This window comes from Carettochelys insculpta, chromosome 4 (assembly GCF_033958435.1).
Source record: "Carettochelys insculpta isolate YL-2023 chromosome 4, ASM3395843v1, whole genome shotgun sequence".
Lineage (NCBI taxonomy): Eukaryota > Metazoa > Chordata > Testudines > Carettochelyidae > Carettochelys > Carettochelys insculpta.
Window position 1 is genome coordinate 122,737,281 of NC_134140.1, and position 23,336 is coordinate 122,760,616.

Sequence of the window (23,336 nt, forward strand, 5' to 3'; positions counted from 1 at the left end):
GAAATATGATAAATGAGTTAGGATAAGATCAGGGCTCTAACTCTTGCCAGTTGCTAATGGCGCCAGACAAAACCAGAGCAAGAGACTGGCACAGTGTACCCTTCTAGCTGTAACTGCTTTCCTTCAGTCTTATCCTGCTATAAGCTGCAGGATGAAGGAGATGCAGAAACAGCTATACTATTTCTGCATCACCAAAGAACTCCTTCCCACTTGCACCTGCCTAATACTATAGGTACACAGAATACTTGGTTAGATGAAACACTGGTCTGACCCTGTATGGCCACTTATGTTTCTTAAGACTAACCTACATCTAGCTATACTTACTTTTAGGCCTCAATACACCCAAGAATTTGGTTCAATGTTTCACTGCTAATATTACGTATAATAATAACCCTTTAAAATAATAACACAGTGTCCTTGTTATTCTTGAAATAATTCACGTTCATTTTCATTAAATCACGTTTCCCATTGCTGCAGTCAAGAAACAGCTCCCTCCATACACTTAAAACCTCTATGATATTGATTAACTTAGCAAAATCCACACTTATTATTTTCTCTTTTTTTAAACAAAACAGGCACTGACAAAAAAAAAAAATATATATATATATTAGGTTTTGAAAGTACACATATTCCTGTTTACCATTTTCTGCATCTCTCTGTCACACACGCATAACTACATAGCTGGCAGAGTGAGGTAGGAGTGGGTAAAACGATTTTACAGACAGGAACAGCTAGCTCTAGGAAACACAATCAGCTTTATGAATTGTGAAGTTCAACAATACAGATTGAAACTCGCTGGTCCAGCAACATCTGCAGTCCTTAAAATACTACCCAAAGTTCGTCACAGGAGAATCAAAGTTAAATTTTAGTCATTAAAGCAGAGTTTAACAATTTGAGAGTTTTTCACAACCTTCCTTCCTTAAAGGAAATAAGGAAGGGATTTTAAAGTTATTGAAATGGTGAACAGCAATAACAATGTGGTCTGAATTCTGTCTGGTAATTTCCTGGCTTTATTTCAACAAAGTCAGACTGTGTAATACACTGATTCCATTCTGTGCACATTAAGCTATATCAGTCAATATTAATTAAACACAGAAACACCATCATGACAACCAGATTTGCTTGTACAACCTTAAAACAAAGAGCTCATTTTGTTACTCCATTGTTTTCCAAAAATAACTTTTAAGAGAAAATTGGAGAGGGTCTCAAAGTACCTCAATAAAATGCTATTTTTATTAAAAAGGACTAGACATTTTTATTTGCACAAAATTAAGCAGGGATGCAGCCAGGAGGCAAACATATGCCCAAGTGCCTCTTAATAGACAGGGGAGTAGTAATGGAAAGTTTTCATGGGTTAGTAGATTTCACTCTTGTGATGGGGTTCTGGGGTCCCCCAAGCTCTGCACCCTGTCCGCAGGCAGGAGAGTCTCTCACTCAGCAGGAAAACAGCAGGTTTATTAGCCGACAGGACACAGCATCATACAGAGGAGTCAGTGCAGCAGGCAGAGACAGCCAGTCCAATCCATATTGGGGAGAGGAGGCCCCGAGGGGCCCCCAGAGCTGGGGCCTTGCCCCCTCCTTTGTCTTTCTCTCCCTCAGCCCAGACTAACTGCTTCCAACTCCCAGTTCCAATTCAAACCCCTCAGGCTCCACCTCCTCCTTTGTCTGCAGTACAAAGGTGTTACCTGGTCGTCAAGGTTACCCTCAGCAGGAGCCCCACACCCTCTGTGAGCCACTCACACACACACAGGTATCCCCCACTTCATCACATCTCTCCCCCCTTCCAGACCGAACTGAGCGGGGTCACTCAACTGGTGACCTGGAGAAGTTCGGGGCTCTCCCCTTGTGACAGGGCATTGGCTGTACCCTCTGTTCTCCCCTTGATGTGCACCACCTCCACATCATAGTCCTGCTGGGGGAGGCTCCAAGTTAGGAGCTTGGTCTTGGCCCTTTTCATGTGATGCAGCCGGGCAAGTTCCTTTAGTTCCCTTGGGTTGGTTGGTCTCCTGGCTTTGGTCTCTGGTCCATCAGCCACTTTCTCAAGTCGGGCGGGCAGAGCCCATACAGATGCTGCAGCACCAACAGATCAAACAGGTCTTTTGTGGTCTGGGTCCTGCCCCATCTGACCACCAGTCCATACAGCTGCTCCAGCCAATGTTTGGAATTCAGTTACAGTCCAGTAACGGAAGGTACAAATGCTTCCATCCTTGGCATTTAGCCAGACCACCACAATGGCTGTGTGCCTCAGTTTCCCCTTCCATGCCACACAATAGGTTTGGAATGTTCCTCCTCATGTGAGAGGTTGCAAGACTAGTTACAGGGAACAATGGTGACATTTCAGAGTTACAGACTCCTTCAACATACAATTTATGCTTCTACATCAATGTCATCATGTCACATGGCTCTTTTTAAACATTCAGTGCATGGTACAATTCTACAGCTTTTGATAGCAGCACCCCTTGGTTACAGCAGTCAGCGTGAGTAACAGAACAAACCCATTGCAACTGTACATTTACGTTGCTCTTTGGTAGACCACAACTTTTGTGTAACCTCCTTGAGAATCTGGTATTTTGGGGATAAATGGCTGAGGCCTGTCTTAGCACCATCAAGTTCTAATCTTCTCTCTTGCCCCCTGGGGTGGAAATTTGATCTCTCTGGCTGTGCCCTCTCTTCTAACAAGAGCTGGGCCATTGATGATCTCAGGGAGATGGCCCCCCCCACCAGTCTGGAAATTTGCAAACCAAACTGCTTTTTGAGAGTTGTTTTGTGAGTCCCAGACGCAGAATCCACATGAAGGAATCCCTGTTTATCCCTTACTGGCCCACCAGGCCCAAAGCTCCTTTGTCCTTCCACCTCCAACTACTGCCTCCCCATGGAATCAGAAGTGGAGTCCAGTATGAGAATATGAGTGTTTCCACCATCTGGAGATGGGGAATTGCTGGCGCTCTCCTGCATCCTACAGAGACTGACTGTGCAGCTGTTTTATTTGGTTCTCGCAGGGCTGCTCACATTCCCTGATAGTTTTCACTTTACTTGCACCAACTTCCAATTCCTGAGAAACTTTTACACTGCCTGCTTTGGACCCTTCCAGAGCACAGCCAGTGGTTTCACACTCAGGCAGGTCCTGGCCATCAGGAGCTGAAACAAACTTCTCCCCAGGCAAAGGGTTGCTCTGGTGCTTACAGACAAGCACCTTTCCTGTTCACTCTCCTCCACCTCACTCCCATTTTCTGCAGTCCCCACAGACGGGTCAGGAAAAGTTTCAGGGAAATTCTCTTCCTTAAGAGCTTCCCCAAACAATAACTTACCCCTGTCTGGCTCCACAGGGGCACTGCTCCCTTGAGCCACAACCAGCTCCTGGGTTTCACCTAAACCCAGGATCACTTCTGGCCCATCAGGCAGATTCCCACGTAATCCCCCTTCAGGCAGACAGCCAGTACCACCGGACAGACGGTTAGGGACCCTTTCCTCCCTTCTGCTACCAGCTCCTTTATCTTCATCAGTTAGCGTAACTCCATTGCCTGTCTGTTCTTGTGTCCTGGCGAGAGGATGACTCTGGTAGGACAGAGTCCTCTCACCCTCTCCCAGTAACACCTCAGCATCAGGCAAAGAACAAGTACCAGAATCGTCTGGTCTCTGGGATTCCCTGATGATACTAACTGGATTAGACCACGTTAAAGCATCATCCCCCCTGAGAGACACAGAGGGAGGCCCACTTCCCATCTGGGCTTCAGCTGCCCTTAGATCCAGCTCTGGGATCTTGGCTCCATCTTGAGCCCCCACAGGCTCAGGCAAAGGATTCACTTCCCCAGAAGCAGAAGCACTTTTCTTGCACCAAGGACCAGTGTTCTTATTAGGGACACCACTGCCCATCCCAGAGCCATTCCCTCTGCTCCAGCCCCCATGGCTGGATTCAGAGACACACCTGGAATGCTCTTTTCTGGTGGATCCTTCTCCAGCCACCCCAGGCTGGGGAATCTTCCTCAGACAATGGGCTAGTTTCCTCATTGGCACCTTTTCCAAACGCAGGCTCTGCTCTCTCCCCAGGCTGCTGCTGCTGTTCAACACAGACAGACAATGGGAGACACTCTCTCCTTTGTCCCAGCCCCCCGGCTGGTCTCCACACACACACAGAAGGTGGAGCAGCTTCTCTCACAGACAACTTGCCATTCCCAGTGGACAAGCTGCTTTCCTGCACAGACACACAGGCACCTTCCTCGGCCCAGGCCTGGAAAACTCTTCGCAGGTCTGTCTTGGCCACTAGTAGATGATGGGTTGGAATCGCTCCTTCCCTCCTTGAGCTGTGGCAGGCCACTCGGTTCAGAGCTCCAGGCAGTCCAGGGTTCCCTGCCCCAATCCGGGCTCACCTCTGCAGGATTCTCCCCAGCCCTCAGCTCCGCCACTGCACATCCACGCTGCCTTGTCCAGCTTCTTTAATCTCGATTCGGTTTCCAGGTGCTGCCACTTCACAGCGGAGTTGCTGAGCATGGTTGCAGGCTCTCAGGCTGATGCCCTCTGCACCCCACGATTCCTGGAAGAATCCCTTCAGTGTGCCAGGCTTCTTGCGGGTCACAAGCTGCCCGGGGTTAGGCTGTAGGCCCCTCCGCCCTCTGGGACCGACTCCAACAGACTCCCAGTGGAACCCCTTCTTCAGTGCGACGCCCGCTCTTAGGGACCACGAGCACACTGTCTTGGGAAGAACTCATTCAGCGTCAGCCTCCTCAGGGGTCACTTGTTCCTGGGGGTTGGGCTCTCGGCCCCTCCACCTTCTGGGACCGACTCCAACAGATTCCCAGGAGTAACCCCTCCTCGGGTGTGACACCCCCTCTCGAGGACCACGACCGCAGTTGCTTGGGTTCGGCCGCAGGCCCCTCCGCCTTGGGGAACTGCACCTCACTGCCCTTCAGCACACCTGGGTCTCGCAGGCCCCACTTCTTCCGGGGCCCCGGTCACTTACTGCTGGATGCTCCATCCTCGGGGTGCAGAACATCCCACTTCTGACACCAGTGTGATGGGGTTCTGGGGTCCCCCAAGCTCTGCACCCTGTCCGCAGGCAGGAGAGTCTCTCACTCAGCAGGAAAACAGCAGGTTTATTAGCCGACAGGACACAGCATCATACAGAGGAGTCAGTGCAGCAGGCAGAGACAGCCAGTCCAATCCATATTGGGGAGAGGAGGCCCCGAGGGGCCCCCAGAGCTGGGGCCTTGCCCCCTCCTTTGTCTTTCTCTCCCTCAGCCCAGACTAACTGCTTCCAACTCCCAGTTCCAATTCAAACCCCTCAGGCTCCACCTCCTCCTTTGTCTGCAGTACAAAGGTGTTACCTGGTCGTCAAGGTTACCCTCAGCAGGAGCCCCACACCCTCTGTGAGCCACTCACACACACACAGGTATCCCCCACTTCATCACAACTCTGCAGTTTACTTTTGCAAAAGATTAATCCCTTAAGTGTTTAGGAGAGGCAGACGTCAAACTCCTATACATGCTGTCACATACAGCTGAGAGCTTTTTAGCTAATTCTGGAAAGGTCTGGTGAGTGGATCACATTAGCATTTCTGTTGGGAAACTACATGAACAAAAATTGGTGTGTGAGCTCCTCCCTTCAGAAGCCAGTGGATAGGACAAAAGAAGAAGAAAACAATAGTAAACTGTCAACATGTATACAAGAGGTTCCTAAATGTTTCCATATTGTGACTCCATCCTACAGATCAACAAACTTTTTTGACCTTCTCTCCCAAATAGCCATTAAGAACAGTTATGAATACTTGCTTTATGCAATGTTGTCAAGGTGCTCTGAGGGCACAAAAAGGGAAAATACAATTTGAGAAGAGCATTATACTAATGTAGCATCAGCAATTCACTGCCATATGCTGACTCAGAGCTGTAAATGAAGTATTTCTGAACCATTCTATTACCTAGCAATGATTGAACTTGTGCAGGAAAAGAAATCTCACAGCTAGCAAAAGAAGGAGAATACAAAATTACATTAAAAATATAAAAACAAAGATGTTAATTATAAAGTAGAGAGCAGCCCCAAAACAAAAACATGTACTTAACTGAATTCCACCCTGTGTGTATACAAGATGACGTGTCTAGGATGATACCTTTCAAAAGAACTAAGGATGGAGCAAGCTGGCCCTATTAATTCAAAAACTGCTCTGCTACAGACATGGAGCTCATCCAACACTGCTAGAAAAGCGTGGGGCAGACTTGGAGTGCAGAGATAATGACAATGCTGATGGGGTGGCAGGCAGGTGTCAGATGCTAATTCCTCCTTGCCAAATGATTGACATCCCCAACTTTTTGGCAAAGTGGGAAGCAGCTAAGGCACTAACCACCAAAGCTGCTACCCAGGGTATACTCCACTTTAGATTCCTACAAGGTAAAAACGTTTGTCTGATGCTAATGATCAGTCTCTGCTAAAGATCATTCACGCATGTGTCATTGTTGCATCCTAGCCTCAGGGCCCCTGATTACTTTTACCTTCAACTTTGCTTTTTCAGCTGAAGCTTCCTAAAACATGAAGCAATCATGTGTCCAGCTTTGCATGTAGAGGACATAAAAGCAACCCATCTGATTGGTGATCTTTCTATCATGACCTGAGAAGCAAGCTGTTGAATTTTCTCCTCGCAGAGAGAGCTTGAGAACTGAAATAGACTATGACAAAGAGATGTCACAAAGACTAAAAAGACTATGACAAAGAGACGTCACAAATAAATCTTTCAATGAGTCGTCTTCTGAGAGAATATCACAGTGAATTCTATTTCCTTTTGTGCGTTATACCACCCGCTTTTTTTCTCCAAGCTGTTTTTCAAAATGCCCTCAAGTGCCACCATATTTTAGTAAGTCATTTCCCACTACATTTCTCATAAATAGCACCTTGTCCTTTAATTCTTCTACAACAGCACATTCTTTTAAAATCCAAACATCTTTCTCTGTTTCTGCCACACTAAAATATCTCCCATAGCTAGTGCATGTTTAACCTCCACTGCAAGGCCCAGTTTTAATGATGTATTTGACATTCTGCTAAGCAGTTTTACAATTTTTCACTCGTGTATTTCTTCTTTGGCACTAGCATTTAAAATTAAGCCAATTTTGGAAATTCTCCTCAAGACAAAGCTTGATTTACGCTTACAAATTTCTTGCTCCTTGAAGGAATTATGGCATTTGAATATTGATTTGAAGAATGTAGCTAACCAGCCTTCTGAAAAACATCACAATGTCTGTGTCATTGGAAGCTGTGCAACAGAATTTAATATCAGTCCATCTGACTATTCATCTCCACTGATTCAGTTGGAGAAATATCAGACCAACAGTAACAAATCTCAAATAGTAATTAACAAAACTTCTTTAAAGACAAGCTGTTCCTTCTCTAATTAGTTTTGTATCCATTATTTGGAACACCTTGAATAAGAAAGAAGTCTATTCTATCCTTTCCTCAAATAACATTTTCCCTTTCCACTTTAGATGGATATGGCAAAATACCTCTCTTCTGGTTTATCGACATTGTAAAATCAAGTATTAATATTAACATCTCTCTCTCAAGGACTTTACAAGTGTGGAAAAACATTATTGTGTCCATTTTCACAGATGGTAACTGGTGCAGAAACATTACAGCTGTGTCTGTACTAGCCCCCAACTTCGAAGGGGGCATGGCAATTAGGGTGTTGGGAAATTACTAATCAAGTGCTGCGGTGCATATGCAGCAACTTCAAACTGTGAAACTTCAAAGTTCTGGCTTGCGTGTAGCTGCGGGTCAGCCATGGGCATTTCAAAGTGCCCATGCTACTGCGAAGTCCTTTGCAGTAGCACGGGCATTTTGAAGTACCCGCGGCTACATGCAAGCAGACACTTCGAAGTTTTACACTTCGAAGTTGCCGCGGGGGAGATTTAGCCAAATGAAGTGCTGCATATGCACCGCAGCACTTTATTAGTAATCTCCCAACACCCTAATTACCATGCCCTCTTTGAAGTTGGGGGCTAGTCTAGACACAGCCTATGTGACTCAATCAGCACCATTAGTGAGTAAACGGCAGAGAAAATAATATAACAACATTCTCTGGACTGCCAGCTCAATGCCTTCTAATCCTCTGCCAAGCATAAAATGGGCTGAGCAAAGTGCTAATGAATAAACTGAAAGGAACTATCTTACACTGACCCAGTTGATTTAATAGTTCTCTCTTGTCACTACAGGCTGAACTTCTCTTGTCCAACACCCTCAGGACCTGACTGGTGCCAGGTGAGAGATTTTGCTTGGACGATGGGCAGTCAATATTATCTACAAGCATTACCAACACATCCACTGCTTACTGGGTATTAGAAGACATTTAGGGATAAGTTACAGCTAAATAACAGCACAGAACACCAGAAGCCAGGACTGGTGGCTGTAAACAAACTTCATGGGAATACATGAAACTTGGCCATACGTATGATAAGTGGTCTTCAGCTAACTAAAACCATGCTGGATTATGGATGTTGCCAGACGAGAGAGTACCTGACTAGGGAGGTTCAACCCATATTGCCTAATGAGCAATTCTATATCCCTGAACAACAGCTGACCTCTGGTCATTAGTGTCTAATGAGCAATTCTATATCTCCAACACTAACCAGGTTTTTTTTGTGATTTAAAACAAAATAAGATCATAAAGCTGTTGACTAGTACAGGGAAAATAGATTGCCAGCAATGGAGAAAACAGTAATATGCATTTTTGGCATATATTATTGCTTTTAATTATTTGACTGCGTGACAGATGAGAAATAAAAAACCAACAAACTTGTTTGTTCATTTATGTTATATAATGTTGCCAATGGGACACCTGAATGAAGTATGAGAATAAAGTCAATCTTACTGTCAATTGAATGCTTATGAGAAATACTGTAATTCTATGTCACTGATTTATCATGGCTGTTAAAATGTGGCACAGTTATAACACAGATGTAACCCATTTATGTTACACTTCTGATGCTGTTGCTTATGGTTACATGAAGAGTTCAGGGTATGGCTTTAAGAAACAAAACAAAAAACGTTCTACTATGGAATGGTCTAATACTCAGAGATAAACACATCAATCAAACAGTGAAAAATAAGCCATCAAACTTTGTGCTAAGTTCCAAACAGATTTCCTTAGTCTATTAATTGCTTTTTTGGGGTAGAAACATAGTGCCTGACATATGACACCCACAACCAACATAGTCACTGACAACAGATATCATTGTGGTTATGTGGGACTCATATGGCCTTCATCACTACATTGTCAGAGCATCTAACAGTACATAGTAGGGTTTTTTTTCCCTTCACCACAGCCCTGTGAAGTGACAAAAGGCTACTCTCATGTTTGAGATGGTGAACTGAAGCATGGGATTAAGTGTCTTGCCTAAGGTAACACAAACTTCAGCTGTGAATGGATGTCTTGGAGAAAAATATTATCTAATACAGTCACAAGTCGTTGGTCTTGATACAAGTATTAGTGGGTATATTCCTTTGTCCTGTTATGCAGGAATTCAAACTAGATGATCACACCAGTCCCTTATTATGTCCCTCTCTTCCTTCCCCACAAAGATGGGGGCCCTACCCATTAAAACCATTAAGGAAAGTGTATCTTCCATGAAGTCTTCCAAGCACTGCTGTCACAGGAATTACCTAATGGAGTATTCTGAACCGAAAGCTAAATGAACAAGGTACAGAGAGTGCGGGGAAGGACAGACGGGAGCTACTTACCTTTCCAAAGCAAGGGGCAATGACATAAGCAGATTTGTTTACATTCTCATAGAGTGGCTGTGTGGTGATGTACTGCTAAATGAGCCAAATCAGCTGGGAGGAAGAATGTGATCAGAAAAACCATGAATGGTAATTGAGAAACACCTTACTAGCCACAATTCTACACCTGAGGAAGAAGACCACACTAATTGTAAAACCATTCTGGTTTAGAGGGGAAGGAAAGGAAGGCAGTGACAATAAACACACAACAAGTGGAAGGAAGTTGACAGTAACGAACATGAATCAGAAATTATGAATGGTAGAAAACTGATAAGGGGAAAAGAGGTATAAAGAAATCTATAGCCAGCAGAGCTGGTCCATTATTAAATGAAAATAGTAATCTATCAATAATAAGGCAGGAAAGTGTTCAATAAGTATTCCTGTTGCGATGGGGGAAAAACAGATATAGTCTCATCATACGGTGATAGTCTTTCCGTTCCATGCATCTCTCTGAAGGATGTGAAACAGAAGCTATTAAAGCCGGACACTTAAAAATTAAATGATATCCAAGAAGCTTTTTTTAAAGGCTGTCTGAGCTGCTCACAGAACTGTTAATGTTGATTTTCAATAAATCTTAGAATATGGAGAAGTTCCAGAAGAGCAGAAGAAGCTAACATTGCGCCAATTTTTAAAAAGGGTAACTGGAATGACCCAGATAATTATAGGCCTGCCAGCCTGACGTTGATCCCAGGCAAGATAATGGGACAACTGGAACAATTGATCCTAGGCTTGATTACTAAACAATTAAAGAGGGTGATGCAATTGTTACAAATCAAATGGATTTATGGAAAATAGGTCCCCTCATATTAACTTGACCTTTTCAATGAGATTACCAATCTGGATGATAAAGTTAAAAGTGTTGATCTATACACCTAGACATCTGCAAGGCATCTACTTTGCACCTCTTGATATTCTGGTTAAAAATACTAGAAAGATATAAAATTAACGTGGCACACATTAAATGGATTCTATATTAACTCATAGGTCTCAAAATGCAATTATATATGAGAGAAAAGTGAGTAAATTTCAAACAGGAGGAGGGACAGCTTGGTGGTTTGAGCAGTAGCCTCCTAAACCCAGAGTCATAAGCTCAATACTTAAGGGGGCCATCTAGGGATTGATTAAAAAGAAATATATTTAAAAAAACCTCTAAGAGATGGTGGTAAGTCCTGCTACAAGTGTAGGAGACTGGACTTGATGATCTTTGAAGGTCCCTTCCATTCTAGAAAATAGGTGTATCTCCATATATTTTTATTTACTTTTGATATTTATGCTATTTCACATTTTTTTGTCAATGAGTTGGAGCAAAACAGGAAATCATTGACAGAGCTTGCTGATGACACAAAAATTGGGGATTGATAAATAATGACGATGGGAGATCACTGATTTAGAGCAATCTGGACCTCTTGTTAATCGGAGCACAATTGATTTACTTTTTGATATGTCTAAAAGGTAAAGGTTGTATTTTGGAACAAAGTACATACCCCTTATTTACAAGATGGATAACTATCCTGGAAAGCAGTGACTGAGAATAAATTGATGGGTCATGGTGGATGATTACCTGAACATGAGCTTTCAATATGATGTTATTACGAAAAAAAGTAAATTTAATCATAAAAAGTCAATCTTAGATATTCATATGGAAGTTATTTTATATTTGGCACTGGTGCAACCAGGGGTGGAATGCTGTGCTCAGTCCTGGTGCCCACAATTCAAAAAGGATGTTGATGAATTGAAAAGATTCAAAGAAGAGCCAAACAATGAAAGGGTTAGAAGACCTGCCTTCTAATGATAGACTCAAGGAGCTCAAACCATTTAGCTTAACAAACAGCACGATTAGGAGTGACTTGATTACATCTGTAAGTGTCTATATGGGAAACAAATATGTAAAAGTGGGCTCATGAATCTATCAGAAAAAGGTATAATGTGATCCAATGGATTGAAGGTAGACAAATTCAGACTGGAAATAAGATGCACATTTTTTGACACCTTATAGACTAACAGAAAAGTTTAGAGCATGAGCTTTCGTGAGTTAACTCACTTCTTCAGATTTTTTGACAGTGAGAGTAATTGATTATTGGAAAAAATTTACCATGTTACAATTTTTAAATCAAGACTGGGTGTATCTTCTATTGGATCTACTATAGGAATTGTCTGGGGGAAAGTTCTATGGTTTAGAAGATCACATGGGTCCCCCTCAGCCTTGGGCTCCATGAATCTTGCAGCTTAACTATGTTCCAAATTTCTATACAAACAAACTGCCTGGATAGCAACAAGATTCAAATCACAGATCAGGTCAAGTGATTCTAGGTAGAACTATCTGGGTAATCATTAATTATGCATTGTGACCAATATTCTGCCCCAGTTTATTCAGTTTCATTTATACCTGAGGCTTGATCATCTCTTCAGCAAAAAGTCAGGACCACATTGTGGCAGTCTAAGCAAGGTTGACCCCTACAAACAATCCTCCTACAGCAGCAGTGACACATTGTGCTACAGCTGTGGTCTGGAGTTAGGGAACAACACGTACAGCATCTGTAAATATTCCACTACAGAGGAAGGTCCCAGGAGTGCTGTCACCACATTAGCTGGATGCTGCACAAGCCTTCTAGGAGAACACATAAGTTTACATCCTTGCTGAAGAAACCCTGTGGAGCATACTCAGGGACCTTACCATATATGTTAGAGTCACAGTTCATGGCAAAAGGGGTCTGTATTTCCCCTCTGTGGTCCAGCAAGGACACCCACTGCTCAACCATCTGGTGGAGACACTTGGCTCTCTCCATCCTGAGTGACCTATCTGCAGACTGCATATTTTCATGGCTATACTGTGATATCTCCAACAATATAAATGATCTCCTAAGCCAGGCTATTTTGCCTTCTCTTCAGAGACAGTACACAGTCTAAACACCACAGTTATAACAGTCCTTATTAAGCAATCACATTTATTCTTGAGGTTAAAAGCATGACAGAGAAAACAATAATACAACCTATATGCAGGCTAATAAGTTTATCAGAGATTAACTCCTCACTCCAACAAGCACTCTGGTGGAGTGACTCGATATATTGCTTTTTTGTTTTTTTAAATTTAGAGAGAACATTTTTGTTTACAATCCATTTACTATTGGAAAATTATGATTTTCTGATTAAAGTCCAGGCCAGGGAAGAGGGTAGCCCCTGGACAGAGAACCATGCCCAGGGATGGGAAAGCAGGTGGCCCAGAGCTGAATAGCTGCAGCTGTCGACAGCCAGGGCCAGAGAACTGGCAACCCATGACTAGGACCAGGAAAGCCTGGGACGCCAGCAGCTAGGCTGGAGAAGTGGGTGGTCCGTGGCCAGACAGCTGTGGCCAGGGCCAGGGAAGCAAGCAGCCTTGGGCTGGAGAGTTGGAGTGGGGAAGCTGGTGCTCAGGGACATGCAGGAGACTGGGGCCAAAAAGCCACAGAGCTGGGAACCCGCAAGCAGCAGCAGGGAGGGAAGTCTGGGCATGGGGGTGGTAAATCAGTAGGGAAGCAAAGACCTTCCCTGGTCTGGTGAAATCCTTGGTCTGGGACCACTCAGGTGCCAAGGGTGCTGGGCCAGGGAGGTCAAACCTGTACTATGTATTTAAGATTGAAATAGGGTGTGCCACATTGATTGAATTTGAGAGTTAATTTTTAATTTTTTTGATTGTGAAAAATTCACTACTTATTTCTTGTCATGTAACCAGCTTCATTTTACTCTTTGTAATTTGCTTCAATTCATTTTTCACGATTATTTTGACCTATGAAACTTGTGAATACAAGACTCCAATCTAAGCAACATGGATTGCAAATGGATCTCTAAGGCTACATCTACACGTGCCCCAAACTTCGAAATGGCCATGCAAATGGCCATTTTGAAGTTTACTAATGAAGCGCTGAAATGCATATTCAGCGCTTCATTAGCATGCGGGCTGCCACGGTGCTTCGAAATTGACGCGCCTTGCCGCCGCGCGGCGCGTCCAGACGGGGCTCCTTTTCGAAAGGACGCTGCCTACTTCGAAGTCCCCTTATTGCCATACTTCGAAGTAGGCGGCGTCCTTTCGAAAAGGAGCCCCATCTGGAAGCACCGCGCGGCGGCAAGGCGCGTCAATTTCGAAGCGCCGCAGCAGCCCGCATGCTAATGAAGCGCTGAATATGCATTTCAGCGCTTCATTAATAAACTTCGAAATGGCCATTTGCATGGCCATTTCGAAGTTTGGGGCACGTGTAGACACGGCCTAAGTGAAATCTGAAACAACTAATTATAATGTCAACCACTAAGGTTTAAACCAGCCTTTGTCATATACGCACCTTTTGAAGTATGAATGTCATGAAAAAATATTTAGTGCATCTGCCCCACAAAATCTTATAATCTAACAAATTATTTTATTAGTGTTTGAAGTGCTACATGACTGCTGGCTTGTTTTGTTATATTTCAATCCAGATTACCATTGCTTAGCTGAGTAGATACATCAATGGCATGGTAAGCAAGGTTCTTTATTTTCCCAATTGTAATAACTTGTATAGCAAAATCTTTCATTATTTTAATGTTAAAAACAGGCCTAGTATTATACCAACACACTGGACAAAATTCTGCTCTTATTTACACAGCTTCCTCTGATTTTAATGGGAGTTGTGGACTCATTTAAAGGCAGAATCTGCCCTACTGTTTCTCCTATTCCTATACCTCAATTTTGCTTCCCCCCTCCCTTGCTGGCTTTAAGATGAACGCATGAATTCACGATTTAGCATCATAAAATATTTTTATAACATTCCCACATGGCCTGTGAGGAACAATTGAAAGAACCGGGTTTGTTTAGTCTGGAAAAGAGAAGACTGGGGGAAGACATGATAAACAGCTTTCAAGTACCTAAAATGTTATTAGGAAGAGGTAGAAAAACTTTGAAGCAACAGGTAGCAAAAGAGGTTTAATTGGGTATCAGGAAAAACTTCCTAATTGTCAGGGGGGTTAAACACTGGAATAAATTGCCTAGGGAGGTTGTGGAATCTCCGTCATTAGAGATTTTTAAGAGCAGTTTAGACAAACACCCGTCAGAGGTGTTCTAAACTGTGCCCGGTGCTCCTGTGAGTGCAAGGGACTAGATTTAATGACCTCTCAAGGTTCCTTACAATTCCATTATTCCATGATTATTGTCTGTGTTAGTGAACAGACTTGCATTCTGAACCCTTCAAAGAATTGTGGGGAGAAAGTGTGCATGAAAGTTGCAAATAATGCTGTACTGTAAAATATGTCCACGTGTCCATGGTTTGCAGAAAAAAACAGTTTATGTCAACAGCACTACCCTTTTCTACAAATGCTGAATCAAACATACATACCAGACTGGCATAAATTTGTAAAATTCAAATGACAAAAAAAAAATCCCATCAGTTATCTCTACTAGGAATCTGTTCCTTTAGATATCAAAATATGCCAGCCCCATTACTAAGAGTGGTCTAGAAGCAGTTTAGTTGTATTGAAATACTATCCAAGGGAATGCTTTCTCCATGTCTGACAAACTAGGCTCTTGATTGTCTTTTATTATTTTACTTTACTCTACTGCAAATAGGCCATTTCGTTACAAAAGTAGCTTTTTACTAGAATGGTATTTAGTTGCTTTTTTGTCAAAATGCCTGTATTATTATTTTAGTGTCTTCACTGTATTAATATGTTATAGTATATATAGTATATCAGTACAATGTGCATTGGTAGATACTGATACACTAACCTACACTAACCTACTATGGGCATACAAATGGATCCATACAGTCTACCTCTTACTTATGAAATAAAGATTAATTAAAAGTTGGAAAAATTCACACATATCCATAAAGCCCCAAAATAAAATAAAAAATAATGGTACCGCTAAGGCAGAATTCAGATGATAATACATCAAGGCAGAGCCACTCTTTCACTCTACAAGGAATGATCAAACGAGATGGAGAAGCTCTAGTTAAAAGCCAGAGGTCACATATAACTTTGGAAGTTTTAAATCTAAGTCTGTTGACCTTTTAGCTAGCCATGGGACATCCAAAATTTAAGTTACTTGGCTTTCAAGATATCTACCCCTATTACCACCATCCAGAAATGCTTCAAGCCACTTTGTGAAGCAAACACCCGACATTTGCTAGTTAACCAGGATATCACCATTTACTACCATCATTATAGGAGCTACTGAGTCCTAATTTCAGTATATCTGCAAACAGTTACAAAGACTCCTCCCAAAGACTTATGTTAGGTAAGTACTGCCATTAAATTTAGCTGACATACTTGCAAGAGTAACTGTCAGTCACATGAATGAGGGCTGAAGAATTGTGTCTTTCTAAAATCTGTAACCTCTTGAATTCTGCACTGACATCTCTCTTTCAATAAGAAGGCAGTAGCACAGTGAATCATAGCGTGATTGACAACAGACATCAGGATGCTTATGTTGATCTTCTTTGAACAATGGTGAAGGGTTGGAAGGAATGATTTCCAAGGAATGATGAAAAGAATGAATTATGTATAATTTAGATATATGGCACCTAAGGAGGGACATTATAATCTAGAAACACATAAACAGCATAAAAGGTGAGTAGGGAAACAGGTTACAAGGGAGCACAGTTAGGGGTAGTGGCATATAATTAAGAAAAGCAAAATTTAGTTTGCCTGACAGCAAGACACATTAGGATGTGGAACAGTCACCTAAAAGGAGTGAAGAAAACCTCCTTGCTTGGGACTTTTAAACAAGGAAGGATGAAGAACTGGAAACATAGTACATGCAGGAATCCAGTGATTAGGGCACTAGCCCTGAACTCAGAAGATTCAGGTTAAATTCCATGCTCTATCACAGGCTTATAAGTGGGCAAGTCTCTTATTTTCTGTGGGATAATAATAGCCCTGCCCTCCCTCAAAGGCTGCATCTACACTACATTCTCCTTTCGGAAGAGGAATGCAAGTGTGGCCGATTGGCTGATTTATGTATCACATACCTCATTTGCATAGTAGCAGCCACTTGCCGTTCCAGAAGTGCTGTTTTCACAGGGAAGGAGGGGGGCGAACAAGCTGTGTACATGGGGTTCATTGAAATGGAAACCCGGCTTTCAAAAGCACCCTTCTTCCTCATATTTTTTAAAAAAAAAGGATTATTTTGAAAGAGGGACTTCCTTTCGAAGCAACCCCATCTACATGTCTATTTTGCATTTTGAAAGCAGCACTTTCAATGTGGCAAGTGGCCGTCATTATGTAAACGAGGTGCTGAATATTCACATCAGCACCTAATGAGCGTTTTCAATCTGCTGCATTTCCATGCCCCTTCCAAAAGGGAGGAGTTGTGTAGATGCAGCCTCAGAGGATACCAAAGAGGTCTTGTTCTCCATTGTATAAGGTGCCTTCATACTCGTAGCAGGACATGGTTTCCACCCCAAAGAGCCGGTACATTTTAATCCAGCCTTAATGTTTTCCTGTACAGAGGAGCTATTTTTCTCTTCAGGGCATACCTAAACACAGGCTCAATCAGGGATCAAATGAGCATGTGAAAAGGCAGTGGAGAATGCTCAGCACATCGAAACCACAACATGGTAGTATTTTTAGACTATAAAGAGGAGTCAAATGCCTAAGCAGGGAAAAGAGGAATGGAGGAGGGGAAAGAAAGAGGCAACTATGGTTATGCTGTAGCATCTCTAAATTAAAAAGATGACAACAGAACACCATGCTCCCTTCTCCAAAAGAAAGTGTCAGTGTATAACAGTAGTCCCTCTGAAAGCAGAGGGACTACTTTCTGATTAGAGACCACAGCAGATATGTGAATAGTTTAATTAGGAAAGAACAAGTGTGTTCCTGGAAGTTAATAAATCTTGCTCCTTTTAGATATGGACTAGCAGCAGGAACAACACGTAACATTCAACAGGTGGATGAATCGTTTGGGGGCATTTCTGATTAATCTTTAGGTTGCCTTTCTACTCTTCAGAAGTGGCTTGAGTACTCTGTGTGTGTATAAGTCTCACTATGCACACACACCATTTGCCGCAATAGACCAGATATTTGAACCATTAAGTCCTGTACTCTGTTTCTGGCTGTGACTGATATTCTATAGTAGGAAGAAAGTGAAAAATCTTCTATTACTGCCTCACGGCCAAAATTTTCAACTTTGGATGAAGCTTCACGTTAAACATCACAAGGTCAGATAGTGACACCTTTACATTGCACGCTGCTCTGCGAGCAGTCCCATTGAGTATGGATGACATGGTCTAGCACTAAATAAAGTCCTTGCAATAAGGGAGCTGAAGGCACTGAGCCTCTATGAAAAAGATCAGACTGCTGTTTGTTTGTTTTTTTTTTTTGGTCTAGGTGCTTAACTTTGCCCTTCTGGATATAAAACTTATCACAGTAACCAGCTGTGCAATACTAAACACCAGAGTGAGATTATGTCTACACTGGAAGCATCTGTTGACAGAAGTCAGACATCTCGACAGACCCTATGTAGACAGATCGCATCTACCACAACTTGGTATGTCGACAGACGCGTCTACACCTCACTTCTGTCGACAGTACTCTGTTGAAAGACTGTTATGCCTCAGATTTTTTGACGGATAACACTGTTGAGGCAAATGCAGAGTTCTGTTGAGACTCTGTCGACAGAATGTTTTAAGTGCGTAGACACTCCCTGAGTTATGTCAACAGAAGGTCCCTGCTGTTGATAAAACTCTATAGTGTAGACACAGCCTGAAGGTATAAGAATTCCTTCCTGACTCTTGCCAGTCATCAACTTGAAGGCTGTTGCATGAGATATGTGTACATGCATCATACTCTACACAAAAGGTAAATAAATTAGCAAAAACCGTTGACAATCCAGGCACCGTTTTTGACTCATTATCTATAGGTTGACGTCATGCGGTGTGAAACCTTATGTCCTTTTTATTTGTTCTATAAAACATTAGTTTGACCAAGCCAGAAGTGAGCAAACTGGGGGGTGCCCTCTTGGGAGGGGTGCAAAATTTCAAAAAAGGTGGGTGCAGCACAATCAGCTCACCAACCCCTCAACCCCTGTGGAGGATTCTGCAATCTCTCTAGACTAGTCTGACCTGTGCTACCAGCCCTCCTACCCCCTAAGGGACCACTGTCCCCTGGAAGTTCTGAAATCATTTCCCATCTCCCAGCCTGAGCAAACTGGGAGGTGTGTGAAGCAGAGGCTGCTGAGTGGAGGTAAGCTTCTACCGGGACAGCTGGTTTTTGGGGGGGTTTGGTTTTTCCAGCCCCCAAACTGGAGAGTGGTTGGGATGGGGTCTTGAAACAGCCAGATAAAGTCTTGAAACAGACAGATAAATAGTAACAGAGAGGGAGCTGTGCTAGTCTGCACACTATCAAAACAAAAAGCAGTCAAGTAGCACTTTAAAGACTTGCAAAATACTTTATTAGGTGAGCTTTTGTGGGACAGACCCACTTCTTCAGACCATAGCCAGACCAGAACAGACTCAATATTTAAGGCACAGAGAACCAAAAACAGTAATCAAGGTGGACAAATGAGAAAAAGATAATCAAGGTGAGCAAATCAGAGAGTGGAGGGGTGGGGGGGGGGGAAGGTCAAGAATTAGATTAAGCCAAGTATGCAGACGAGCCCCTATCCTGACTCAGAAAGTTCCCATCCCGGTTTAAACCACGTGTTAATGTGCCGAATTTGAATATAAAAGCCAGCTCGGCTGTTTCTCTTTGAAGAACGGTGCAAAAGTATTTTTTCAGTAACACACATACCTTTAGGTCATTAATAGAATGCCCCATTCCATTAAAATGTTGACTAACTGGTTTGTGGATCAGGAGTGTTTTGATGTCTGTTTTGTGCCCATTAACCCTTTGTCTAAGGGAGTTAGAAGTCTGTCCAATATACAAAGCATCTGGGCATTGTTGGCACATGATGGCATATATGATGTTAGTAGAGGAGCATGAGAAAGTGCCCGTGATTCTGTGAGTAACCTGGTTAGGTACAGTGATGGTATTTCCAGAGAAGATATGTGGACAAAGTTGGCAGCGGGCTTTGTTGCAAGGAAAGGTTCCAGGACTGGTATTCCTGGAGTACAGACTGTGGCTGTTAGTGAGGATCCCCATAAGGCTGGGAGGTTGTCTGTAGGAGAGAACAGGCATGTCACCCAGGGCCTTCTGGAGTGTGGCATAGGTTGTGGATCTTTAATAATTCATTGCAGTGGTCTGAGTTGCGAGCTTTAGGCGATGACCAGTGGTGTTCTGTTCTTGGCTTTTTTGGGACGATCTTGGAGTAGCTCATCTCTGAGTATTAGTCTGGCCCTGTCGATTTGTTTTTTTACTTCTGGTGGGTAATTCAGGTTTATGAATGTTTGGTAAAGATCTTGTAGTTTTTTGTCTCTGTCAGCTGGATCAGAGCAAATGCGATTGAATCTAAGAGCTTGACTGTAAGCAATGGATCTAGTTATGTGTGCAGGATGGAAACTAGAAGCGTGTAGGTAAGTATAGCAATCAGTAGGTTTTCGGTACAGTGGGGTACTGATCAGGCCATCCTTGATTGGTACTGTAGTGTCTAGGAAATGTGACTCTTGCATGTTGTAATCGAGGCATAAATTGATGGTGGGGTGTAGATTGTTAAAGTCTCTATACCATGGGTCCAAATCGTAAAGATATCATCAATGTATCTTAAGTAGAGGAGGGGTAATAGGGGACGAGAGCTGAGGAATCGTTGTTCCAGGTCAGTCATAAATATATTAGCATATTGTGGGGCCAGATAAAGAGTTTGGTTTATATCTATATATAGATAGATAGATAGATAGATACGATGCATTTATATATCTCTTCTAATATGCTCTGGAAGTTTTTTTTTTTTCATATAAGCGTAAGTTAAATTTCTGTTGGTTCAGATTTCATGAGACAGGTTGTAGGAGCCTCAGTTAATTGCAGGGATGAAAAAGGGGGCCTAATGTAAAAAGTCTGCTCACTCCCTGGACTAAGCAATGTCTCACTTCCAATATTATGGGATAGATTTAAGTGACAAAAAGGGGCTGATCAATTTTCAATATACATTTAACAATTTAAGAGTTTTAAACTCTTGCACTATTTTCTTCTCCTTTTCAGGAGAAATTACTCTGTTAAAAAAAAAAAACGAGAAGTCCTGTGGCAGCTTTTAGACTAACAGATTTTCTGAAGCATAAGCTTTTGTGGTTTCCTGGGTGATGCGCCACCCTGTCAGATGCATGCTCCAAAAAATCAGTTAGTCTATAAGGTGCCACAGGACTTCTAGTTGTTTTTGCTGATACAGACTGACACGGGTACCTCTCTGATATCTGTTTTTTTGTAATTATTCAACATACGTAAAATCCCATTATGCTTCTAGGCTACAGGGTAGCATGTCAGCCAATTCAGACCATACACTAAGCAATTTATAATTTATATAGTTAAAATAAAGACATTTTAGTCACTGAGATGAAACTTCAGCAATCAGAACATTAGGTGGTTGCACATTCTTCAGGGGCTGTCTGTGGAGTGAAATATCTGACTCAATCTGTGAATGAGATATTCCTGTTAATCTTAATATATGACCTGTTTTTTAAACCAGTCAAATAACAGCCATTCCAAAAATCAATTGTCAAAAAAAGCTCACAGCTGAATGTCCACACTACAAACCCTGTTGGTGTCATGTGTTCGTTGCATTCCTATGAACCTTGCCAAAGACATAATACATGCACTATTAGCATAAAATATACACGATTAGGTAGTGAAACTGATTAGTAAACTACAGCTTCAACTCTTGACCATCTAGCAAAGCACATCCAAAAGAATTGAAAAAATTGCCACTCAGGAGCTCAGCTGTTATGGTGAAAAATATATTATAAAAACCTACACAGAAAGGAATAGATTGCAGAGAATAAAATTGCATAATGTTACAGTTTCTCTACATTTATTGCAGTAATTTTTATGAGCCACTAGATAGGCAACACCTTACATTACAGCAGATAATTAAAATTCACAATTTCTTCTCCATTTCTGTTTTCTAAAACTGATAATTCAATGGCATACACATTTGTATTTGTATTGCTGAAAAAATTATTTTCTATGCAATAAAGCTGATGCAATACTGCAAGTTTACTCTCTCCCCTGCAAGGAATTCACAATGCCTTTAACAATACTAAGAAAAACTGCAAAGAATCTAAAACTATAAGGTCTTTCTTAGGCTATCAGTCTTCTGAATGTATAAAAGGTACGTCACCTAAACCACATCAGTAATCAAGAGCACAGTGAGTTACTGCAAAGTGATCTACATTGTTAATTATCTTAATTCATCTTAAAACCAACGATACTTTAAAAGCTGTCACACCTATATCTTGATACAACATCAGATCTTGCCTCCAGACAAGAATGTAGAAAGGATTTTTTAAAAAACAGTCTATAAAGCTTGTCTCTTTGATAGTCAATATAACAAAGAGATGATGACAGAATCCAATATTAACTGGAAAGATCACCACAACACCTGGAAATGTGCTTATTAAACAAATACCAATTAAATCTAAAGCTTTGACTCTCACCTTGCACAAACACACACTTCAAAAATAGTGACAATGTAGACACTTCCAGTGTAGTAGCCAGAGTAGCTGCTGCTGTTGTGAACTGCTTGCAGCACAGCCAGCCATTTCACTTTTTCATTATCTGTTTGTTCTCTGCAGTTTCTCCCATGACTCCATCATCCAGGAATGGCAACTATCTCTCTCCATAGCACCGGTAATGCCCCAACTGCTACTGAACTCAGGTAACAAAAATGAGGACTCAAGCAAGGTCAGCTCAACTCGAGAGGAGGCAAAGTGCAGGAGACAAATAGACCATAAACAAGTGCTACTGATCTGAACAAATCACCACTGAGACAATGGGAGGTCAGAAGTGCAGTGATTCTGGGAATCATAACATGCAATAGAGCCAAACAACTTACCCAGGATCACTCCTACAGGCAATAAACAAAAAGAATTTTTCTAATGATTGCCAGTAACAAAAACACCAAACACTGTTCTGATAATCTCCTCGGCCTGATTGTAGGTCAAAGGGGGAGGGGTGTTTTCTTTCACAAAAGTTAATATTATTAGTGGAAAAGGAATAGATCACAGCACAGCTTATAAATTCCCAAAATAAATATATGGCACTGGCTAACAAGATTTCTCTACTACTTTTCTCCCACTCTGTACTACTGCCCTTTGGTATTTTGTTATCGTTCCTGTGAGGAAGAATTAAATGATTTAATAGCTGATGGGCAAAGCAGAAATTTATGGAAGGATGTAGTCAGATAGTACAGAGTATACTAAAATGTTCGTGCTCTGTCTCAAACCTACTGACTTATTTCTTGTGCAAATGGAATTATTGCAATATACTTTTTATTAAAATACCTGGCCTTGGTTCGCTCTTCTTGCCCATCTTGGAATCCTCAGTATTACTGAAGACTGTTTTTTCTGGTCTTCTTGCCCTTGTTGGTGGACCTCTCATAATCACAATACAGCAGCTCCCTATGCTTCACAACAACTAGTTTGTTGTAACTGAACTAAAAATAGAGTTGAATGTTTAGTGAAGCACTTGCCATCGTGACTCTAATGCCAGTTGCCACG

The 23,336-nt window shown here is 42.1% G+C and overlaps 1 protein-coding gene across 3 annotated transcripts in view; it reads right to left on the reverse strand.

The window, feature by feature from the left end:
• ARHGAP24 (Rho GTPase activating protein 24) overlaps positions 1 to 23,336 on the reverse strand; it is a 346,470-nt gene that overhangs the window by 105,160 nt on the left and 217,974 nt on the right. Inside the window, exon 1 of one of the 3 annotated variants that reach the window (XM_074993676.1) lies at positions 23,121 to 23,242. The exons of 1 other annotated variant lie outside the window; for it this stretch is intronic. In XM_074993676.1, the coding sequence (XP_074849777.1) occupies positions 23,121 to 23,217 (97 nt within the window). In that variant the 5' untranslated portion in view covers positions 23,218 to 23,242. Of the gene's footprint in view, positions 1 to 22,274; positions 22,389 to 23,120; positions 23,243 to 23,336 lie in introns of those variants that run through there. One more of the 3 variants, XM_074993678.1, reaches the window with a different exon arrangement.